Source organism: Scylla paramamosain, chromosome 15 (genome assembly GCF_035594125.1).
Source record: "Scylla paramamosain isolate STU-SP2022 chromosome 15, ASM3559412v1, whole genome shotgun sequence".
Lineage (NCBI taxonomy): Eukaryota > Metazoa > Arthropoda > Malacostraca > Decapoda > Portunidae > Scylla > Scylla paramamosain.
Window position 1 is genome coordinate 22,631,012 of NC_087165.1, and position 10,000 is coordinate 22,641,011.

The 10,000-nt window shown below is 39.9% G+C and overlaps 1 protein-coding gene across 11 annotated transcripts in view; it reads left to right on the forward strand.

Annotated features, from left to right (window-relative positions):
• Positions 1–10,000, forward strand: part of LOC135107685 (uncharacterized) — a 15,597-nt gene that overhangs the window by 4,403 nt on the left and 1,194 nt on the right. For 5 of the 11 annotated variants that reach the window (XM_064017822.1, XM_064017826.1, XM_064017828.1 and 2 more), the window contains 11 exons: positions 1,283–1,415; positions 2,056–2,128; positions 2,315–2,427; positions 2,838–2,970; positions 3,222–3,350; positions 4,658–4,830; positions 5,145–6,613; positions 6,924–7,030; positions 7,445–7,571; positions 8,279–8,446; positions 9,276–10,000. The exon at positions 9,276–10,000 is cut by the window's right edge and continues 1,194 nt beyond it. In XM_064017822.1, the coding sequence (XP_063873892.1) occupies positions 1,324–1,415; positions 2,056–2,128; positions 2,315–2,427; positions 2,838–2,970; positions 3,222–3,350; positions 4,658–4,830; positions 5,145–6,613; positions 6,924–7,030; positions 7,445–7,571; positions 8,279–8,446; positions 9,276–9,403 (2,712 nt within the window). In that variant the 5' untranslated portion in view covers positions 1,283–1,323 and the 3' untranslated portion in view covers positions 9,404–10,000. The other 6 variants (XM_064017820.1, XM_064017830.1, XM_064017821.1 and 3 more) reach the window with 6 other exon arrangements.

Genomic DNA, 10,000 nt, shown 5'->3' on the forward strand with positions numbered 1-10,000 from the left:
ACATTCTCTGGGCCTTTTTGAAACGCTCCCTGCTCTCATAAAGGTACAATTTCATAGGCCACAGAGGTGATTAGTCACACACACACACACACTCTCTCTCTCTCTCTTGAGTACGTAAAATTCCTGGTGAATTTTCATCATAATTCTAATCATGATAACACTCTTCAAACCCTAAAGCTTCCAGGAGAGAGAGAGAGGGATAAGATTCCGTGTCGTTCCGTATCGCTTTTTAAAGTGTTTATTAACTTAAAGATGTAATGCTGAATACTGCGTTCATATCTGTAGCTAAGTAATATTGTGAGAGGTTTTAAATTTTCTATCGAGAGGAACGGAAGGATTATCTAGGAAGCTCATTTGAGTTCTCTAACCCCCTCACCCCCCCCTCTCTCCCTCTCTCTCTCTCTCTCTCTCTCTCTCTCTCTCTCTCTCTCTCTCTCATAAACAAATATTGCCGGAATATTAGGTATTTATGCCAATTTTTTTTTTCTCTATCTTCCTGTTATTAAATATAAACTACAAAAACTATACATAAATAAATGTGATAAATTCCATGAATAGAAAATGTCAGTCATTCCTAAGCTCACTAGTGTAGCCACGCCTGTCATCTTTCTAATTTTAGTGAATAAAAATCCAGAAGATCTGTAGTAGATAGAATAGAGAATCAAGTGCAATTATTTTCACAGCCTGGTAAGCGCGAAGATATCGCCATCACGTGACCAAGATGGTGGAGGGAAGCAAGGTGAGGGTGTTCACTACCAATGTGTTTCGTCCTGATATTCTTTTATTTCATAAGTATTCATTCCACGACTGATTGGCGAGGTCCTCTGCACTCTTCTGACTTACTGGAACGTAAGAGGTGACATTAGTGGCGGAGGTAGAGGTGAACTGAGGGATGCCAGCTGGTGACGCAAGAAACTGGTGGCCAGTCATGGAGGATGTAAAACGTAGGCAACGGTTCAGGCCGTATAGACAATTTCTTGTGCTTAGAAGTAAAGTCAGGTCAATTTCATGAAATGGAGCTCATGGAAATAACCTCATATTGATTAATTAGTGTACTAATAAGATATATGATGCAAAGGTGAGTGACACCTTACCGATCAGGCCAAGACGGAGACAAACTCTAGTGAATTATGAGTGGTCTTGACTACCATCGTCGTCGTCGCTGCTGCCGCCGCCACCACCACCACCACCTGCTGTCAATGGTGTGGTATGCAAAGGAAACAGGGTTTGTTAACTAGTATGGTGCCATGTGTGACGCTCTCTGTACCTCTGTACCTTTCAGACTGAGAGCATAAGGCGATCAGTGACTGCGTTAAGACGCTGATGAATCAGAGTGAAGCAACAGGGTGGATTCCCCAGGTGGAGGAGGACCCCAAGGACTTGCAAGGAATACGATTCTCACGCATCCCTCCACAGTGAGTCGAGGTGGTTGTGTGTTCTCCAATGCTCTGATCTCACATTGCGATTATTTTCAGAAGCCACATCGATTGTTATTATTTTATTTTATTGTATTTTGTTTGATTTTATATTTTTACGTATTATTATTATTATTATTATTATTATTATTATTATTATTATTATTATTATTATTTTATTTATTTATTTATTTTTTTAAGAGGGCTTCTGGTTATCATAGGTGTTCATTCCCATTGTTGATACAAGATCCTTTGGAAACTATCACAAGAGTCATGAAAACTGGCCAGAAAATCCCATTAACTGTTTTTACAGACTGCTGGGTGTCATGAAAAGATGCTGAAATTATTTAACCCATACATTATTGTATAGGAGTCTTCTCTTATATATATATATATATATATACAAACAAAATTGAAGGCCATAATATGGCTCAGAAATGAAATTGTATATATACGTACTAAACACTGCATGGGTTAAAGCCTTCTGTTTTCATATTGATAAGAAGCTGGGTATACTATGTGGTTTTGTTTTGTTTTTATGATGATTTTGTTTGTGTTGAGTCAAGCTTCATGGACTGATGGCAGCCCACAGTGCCCACAATTCCAGTTGTTTAAGGTTTTGCTGTACTCTGTTTTTTAGATCCAGAAGATCCGAGATGACGCAGGAAAGCCGATGCTTGTTTGTCAGAAACATTCCTCGGGAAATGACTAATGTGAGTGTTCTATCATTTATGAATAACCCATAAGACCTATCTGTCACTGCTGCACATGGAGAGACTTTTGCACTTGGTAGCTTGTTAAATATTGTCCTGTATGTTATTGTTTGAATTGGTTTGGTGTCCGAAAGGATCAAAGCACCAGGACACTAATAATTACTCCAGTGATGTGATTTATTATAGAAAGACCTGCAGCAGCTGTTCAGTGAGTTTGGCCATGTTGTGAATGTGTTCCTGAAACCCACCCCATTGGGATCAAAGTTCAACTGGGCCATCATCAACACCGAGAGTGTGAAGTTAGTGTATCATGTCATATGGTGTTTGCTGGCTATAGTCTCTCTCTCTCTCTCTCTCTCTCTCTCTCTCTCTCTCTCTCTCTCTCTCTCTCTCTCTCTCTCTCTCTCTCTCTCTCTCTCTCTCTCTCTCTCTCTCTCTCTCTCTCTCTCTCTCTCTCTCTCTAGTTGGTTAATATTCCTTGGTTTTCATTTCCTTAGGGTGAATATTGTGTCTAATATTTATATTCAGTATCTCATAGATACTGATGATCCATAGTATACATACAACATTTGTGTCATGTGGCCACTGTGGCTTGGTGCCACTGTTCATTGATTTAATTCACTCATTCACCACTATCCTGTATGTAGGATGTTTTAAGACTTTATTTTTTCCCAGAACATACAAAACACTTCATTATTTCCTGCTGCAGGGATATGTTGTCCATGATGTCGGCCATGAACAGGAAGCCGCCGTTCAACTTTGAGATAACAGTGGCTCTTTCTGAGGACGAGAAAAGGCAGAGGAAGAAGGGAAGGGGAGACTTCATTGCTGCCCAGAACACTGTAAGGATGTCTTGGTGCTGGTGTGAAGGGTACAGTTTTATTGTCTCCACATTGTATTACTCTTCGATGCATAGGTGGTGTGGCTTGGTTTAATAGATAGATACATTGTACTTACAATATAATGAATCTCTGAATTGTGAAATGAATGTTAGGGCTAATTGTTGTAGGCAGGTGCGTGAATGGATATTTTTTTATGTGATTTTTATTTAATTTCTCCATATAAGGTATCAAGATATTTCTTATGCAATCAGGAGAGTGTGTTTGTCATTATGAAGGATATGGAGAACCTTCCTAATCTAGGCTGCTCCTTTCCCGTGCTCCAGGCATCATGGAGCAGGACAGAAGGGCAAGTGAAGTCCTCATGGCCACCTGGAAATGAGGTGAGGGAGCTTAATTCACATTGTTTAGTCTTGTTTATGTATTTAGTGTATAATGAATCTCAGTGTGACAAGTTAAGGTGCATTTCAGTTATGCTATGAGTGTGAAAGATGGTAGGGAAACTCCAGCTGAAGCAGGAAGATAGTCTGAGTTTCCTTTGGTGGTTGTAGAGATCCCAGTCCCATAACATTTCAGTGCATAGAATTTGTGGAGAAAATGATAAGCAGATGAGGAAGGAGCAGTAAACTACACTGTCTAGTCCAAGAAATATAGCTTCCTGTATAGAACTGTTGAAATCTGGAATGATTTGAAGGAAGAGGTGGTTGTGGCAAACAGTGTACACATGTTTAAAGACAAATTTGGCTTGTGCCCTGTACAATACAACTAGGTAAATACATCACTTGGAGATAATGGTTACACCATGTGGCATAAATAACAGTTCGCAAACAAATTTTCAAATTTGTTTCAATTTCGTCACTCTTGTCCTTCCACTTGATCCTGCGCTGGCTCAATTGGTGCTGCACGTGTTATTATGTTTGTATGTGGGTACTGTGACTGCATTATGTTGCCACAGAAACTAGTCCTATGGCAGGTATTTTATTCACTATTATGTTATTGACTGGTATTTTTGTTGCTCTGGAAGCAAATTGTCATATTTATATGTTATGAAATAAGGCTTTATTTGTGACACATTTGTACTGCACATAGTGCCACTGATTCAAATGGCCTGGGTAGTCTGGAATTAGTCCATGTGTAGTCTCTGCAAGCAGCATGGGAGCTGCCATATCAGTTCTACCTTCATCGTGGCATCAGACAGGTGCACAGATTGTGATTTGGGTCTACTTGACTTTTTTCTTGCATTGCAGTGGAAAACCCAAGGATCTGTATGTTTAATTTTGTGAGTATTTCCAAATCATTCTTGTTAGGTTAGCATCAATAAGAAGGGTTCCAGGCCAGCTAGTTTAGGTTAGGTAATGTAAGGCTAGTGACCTTAAGTGGGGGGATCCAGCCCCCCTCCCGCCCCTCCCTGGTTAAGTCAGGTTGGTTAGGTTAGGATAACCTAGAAGTTTCCCATTTTCAAAATATGCCATTTCTCATCTTTTGACTTTTGAAGAATGTTGAAAATTATTAATTTTGGCTTTCCCCACCCAAAAAGACCACTTTCCCATAAGGTCCCTAAGCTTGTTGGGGATAGGGGAAGAGAAAAATAAAGTGTATTATGCTAAACTGCAATTTTGCCAAATGATTTGATGTCATTGTAAGTTGAGGAGGTGTGTTTTGGTGCTATTGACAAAAAATTACTTTGCAGACAGTTGTGATTAGGAGGGGGAACATAATGATGGAGGGCAGACGGCCCCAGTTATGTGTGTTCTGTGAGGGCCAGGGGCAGCTGAGGTGCTCGGTGTGCAAGGCATGGTACTGCAGCATGGTGTGCCAGGTGGATGACTGGTACCTGCACAAGAATACTTGCTGCCCCCCACCGTGAGTTTAGTCTGATGTTGTCGTTCAGAATTACTTAAACTTTTGCAACGTAAGTTTTGTCAAGTTGTGTCAGTCAGAAGACCACTTTAATCTTGAATTCATTTAGTGATGTTATTTGTTTTCTTTTGTAAGAAAAATATTATGTATCATTTGAACTAAACATGGAATATAAGAATGTTGTGTGGAAGTTTCCTTTGCATTTTCCATTGTAGAGCCTCCTTAGTGCAAGAGGCAAAGTTTATTGCTGCAAAATTATTGTCTGGGGGGGGGGAAGGTACACAAGTAAGTTTTTAAGGAAAGGTTTCCCTTGGCAGGGTTTTGGATGATCCACAGAAGATAAAGAGTAGCCTGTGTGGAACAGGTGGTGATGCATCCAGAGGTGCCAGTGCAGTCATGATGTCTTCCTCTCCCTTTTCCTCCTCCTTTGCCAATAGACCAGAGGACATCAGTGGGAGAATGGCAGAAGAGATAGAGCTTTGTTCCAGCCAGAAGAGTAGTATGGTAAAGGAGATACAGCCAGCAAGAAACATAAGAAGCATGCCTACCAAGTTGAACATGATGACTGAGAATGGTTACAGTTGTGGCAGGGGTGCTATGCTTAAAAACTTTACAGAAGAAGAAAGTTATAGTGCAGGAAAGGGTGCAGTGCCTAAGAGGAGTAATATGAATGAAAGTAGGTTTGCAGGAGGATGTTATTCATCTCCAAAGAGAAGTATTGCAGCTGAAAATGTTGTGGGCCAAAATGCATCACTTAAGAAAGAATTTGATAAAAGTCCTAGTCTGAAATGTTTAATCCCAAAGAAAAGCCTTGCAGAGATATCAGATGATTATAATAATGTAGAGAGAGGTACATCTACCAGTGACCTGAAATGCATGCCTAAGGTGCCACTGACAGAAAAATCAGCTGTGCCAACTGGTACCATTGTAAGGACAGCTGGAGAGTCTGCAGGAAATGGAGAATCTGGTTCAGCTTTGCAGGATACAAACTCATCAGTTGTTTCACCCTCCAAAAATGCTTCTGAAATTTGGATGAACTTTGGTACCTTGTTGGAGATAGAGAAAATCTACAGTGGTTTTATCACCTTGGCAGCAAGTTATGAGCAGTTTACTGCTGCTGTTGTGGTTGAGGCTGTATCATGCATATTCAGTGAGGCACATGAAATTCTAAGCACAGTCCCAGCTGGTATCAATTTTAAGCCTGAGGTTGGGTCTCTAGTAGCTGCTTACTCCCCCACGGAGGAGACCTGGTACCGAGCACGTGTACTAGAATTAGAGGGATCCACTTACAGGGTTTGTTACATAGACTTCGGAAATAAAGAAGCTGTGGAACAAATAAAGCCAGTTCCTGAAGGACCATTTTCAGAACTCCCTGAACTGGCATTTGTGGCCAAGATCCATAGTAAAATTAATGAACAGGTTCAGGAAAAGTTGAAAAAAATGGTTCAAGTGTATAATTCTTTAAAGTTCAAAGTTATTGCCAAGAAGGGATTGTATGTGAAGGTTGCTTTGTGTGAAGATGAAGACAAAAATAATACAGCTGTTGCTGAGTATATTCTTGAACCACTCCTGATGCCTGCTGTCTTCCCTTCACCACCAGCTGCTTCCTCACCCAAATCAAAGACTGCTCCCTCATCTGCTCAGAGGGAGAATGTTGTCCCTGATTGTGCTGCACCTGCCACAACAATATTGAAGGAAACAAGTCCATCTCAGAGACAAACAGACGTAAAGGTGCTTGCTGTGAATGATTCTCAGAAAGAAAATGGTGTCATCAGTTCTGATAAGGGTAAGAGTATGGGTCAAATCTTGTACTAGTGTTTGGTGTATTAAACATAGCAATTAATTAATTCTGGTGTTGCTCTAGGTTACAAGCCCAAAATTGTGTGTGCATGTGTTTGTTGCATTAAGCAAAGCTTTTAAATCATCTGCAGAGTTTGTGATTTTGTCATTAGAAGTTCTAAAATGATGAGTGTAGGATTGGATATGAGCAGACAGTTACTACCGTGTCTTTTCCTCCGTTCAGGTAAAAGTAATTTTACTACCATCTGTTACTAATTAATTCATAATTAACTACCATTGTTTTTTCATATATACAGGACCAGCAGAGCAGTGTAATGGTGATCATTCTTTGTCAAGAGATATGAGCTGTAAAGTGGTGTCCTGTGAGGCTGATGAATCTCATTCCTGTTATGTTATTGCTGTGGTAAGCATCTTGTCTTTTTGTGTCCTCATTATAAGTGTTGAGATTGGCAGGTCTTAAAAATAGTATTCTGAAATCTTTTGATGTAAGATGCATTTCATTTTTTATGAAATGGGTCTTGCATGACGCAGGCTGGAAATGGCAAGGTATACGTACAACAGCAGCGGATGTGGAGGTTGCAGAACAGTAGCATTTGAGTCTTTCACATGCAATGGAAAAGGTGGTCTTGTCCCTCTGCACTCATTCATGTTGCATTTAATCTTTTCTTGTTGAAAGAGATCTGATCATGTTTGCTAGGTTAGGTTATATCATTATTCATAAACAGAGAGAACAGTTTGTCCACACATTACATCCACTTCATCTCTTATATTTATGAGAGTTTTAAGCTTTGTGACTAATCACTTCATTTTGCCCTAGAATAGCATGGAGCTCTTACTTAAGCTGGAGGAGATGTCTGTGGAGATGAACCAGCACTGTGAGGACAGCCCTGCCTCCATGCTTCATCCCAGGCGAGGGGAAGTGTGCCTTGCAAAGTTTGTCAAAGGTACTGAACTGTGATTTTGCATTGGTAGCTTAGGGAGTGTAGCACCATGAGTTGTTGCACTTGGTGAATTTTTTATTTCACCCACTAGGGAAAGCTGTAGTTATTGGCCTGACAAAAGTCTAATTATGAATTATAAAAATGGGTAGAAACAATATGCTACATCTTATCAGCTGCAAGGAAGTGTAAAGTATGTGACTTAATAGAGTGCATTTGCAATAGTGAATTTAATTAGGACAAATTAGTTGTTTGTAGTGCAATTGTTTAATTCTTAGGAACATAAACATAAAAAGAAAAAACTCATAATAGCAAAAGGCACACCAACCATGTAGTGTGATGCCTTTTGTTGTCCTTGTTTCCCTGAACTATTAATTCTTCTGTATGGAAGCAGTGGTACTCTTGGGCTCACCTTGCATGCTGCTCACCTGTGTCATGGTGGCACTGTTGCTGTACTTCTCAGTTATCTTCATGGCAATTGTAATCAATGACCCATTCTCTGCCTCAGTCTTCTGACAGTCTATGGCTAGTTAGGGGATGATTTTCTTACTAATCCAGTTCATTATTCAATTCGCTATTGCAGATGCCACTGTACATATAAACAGTATGCTGACACAGATTGCACTGTACACATAAACAGGCTGTAAGTAATGTGCTGCATCGTAATCATCTTAAAGCAGTGACTTTTCTAACTTCATGTTCATGATGCCCAGGAGATGGCAGATGGTACCGGGCATTGTGTCTTGCATCAGACAGCACTTGCTGCCAGGTCATCTTTGTGGACTATGGCAACACTGAGAAAGTCTGTCACGCTAACATACGACCAATTCCAAGGCAGTTCCTGGGGCTCCCCTGCCTGGCCCTGTATCTCCCTCAGCAAGGTAACGTTGTGATGCTTTACATTCAACATTTTGATGTAATTAGAAATGAGCATCCTGCACCAGCGTATGTACCAGACAGACATCCTCTCCAAAGGGAGATAACCAAGACGAGATGTCTGTGTACATACATTCATATTCACCATGACATTCACAGTCATTCCGTCATGTCTTAGTTTCTAAGTATTGAGGGGTGAGAACCACTTCTTGCACCATTATCAGGTGTTTTCCATCATATAAACTGATGAGCAGATTGGATCAAATGCAGACAAACTTCCTGCTGAGGTCACATAAGCATCATGCTTTCTTGGCTAGATATGATAAAATTTTCTTGGCATCACACCAGTGATGCAAGAAATAAACCTATTAAATAGATACTTGTAAAACTTTGTCAGTTAATGTAACATTGAGGTGACAGAAAAGGGTAAAAAATTATCCAAAGCTTTGGAATGTTATAGGATCAACGCATGCAGTAAATGGAAAATATTTACAGGTCTGAGAACAGTTCATAATAAATTATTTCCCCTGACTAGTGGACAAAGCTTTTATAAAACTAAAGTGTGTCAGTAATATATTTTCTTAAACTGAAGGAATGAAAAAAAGAAAAGTGACTTAGGTGTAAGTAGCAAAGTTGTACTCTACTTGACTCTAGATATGCTTTTGACAAGCATATCTAGAGTGAATCAAATATTATACCCCTTCAACTATCATACCAGACAGACATCCCAGACTACTGAGTTTGTTAATTTCACAAGAGAGTGAGATCATTTTCTGATAACAAGATTTCACTGTGTGTTTTTTCTGGCTACTTACATATACAATTGGTTTTCAGGTATGGGTATGAACTCGGTGAATGGGAAGGAGGAGGAAGGAGCAGGCCAGACAAATCCTCCAGCAGGCTTTACTTTCCTTGCAGCTTTGAATATATCACCGGACAGTAAGATCAAGTTCCTAGAATAGTGCACTTGTAAAGACCAATAGATCTCTCTCTCTCTCTCTCTCTCTCTCTCTCTCTCTCTCTCTCTCTCTCTCTCTCTCTCTCTCTCTCTCTCTCTCTCTCTCTCTCTCTCTCTCTCTCTCTCTCTCTCTCTCTCTCTCTCTCTCTCTCTCTCTCTCAGTTCACAGTTCCATAATACAAGTCTGATCCAAGTTGTGAGTTTACTGCTTAGTGCACCCCTCTGAAATTAACTCAAGTCGTTCTGATGATGGAATTACACTTGCCCATAGAATTATGTGTTTCACACTAAATTACTGAGTGTAATATAGGAAAGGGATATTGTATGTCTTACAGGTGGAATGTATTTTCAACCAATTTGCATCATCTTATTTTTTCATTTCATTGGATGTACACTAGTTTCCATCAAGAGACTTTCAATTGTATTTGTACATTTGGTGGGTTGGCAATATTGCAGCAGACCAGTGTTTCAAAGAATTGTGGAGAGGTGGTGGATGGTCATGCAGGAAGCCTTTTGGATACTTTGTGGAATATTACAAGAAGTCATTCACAGAAGGAATATTTTCAGATATGAAGACTTGATAAGTCAACATTGATTCTAT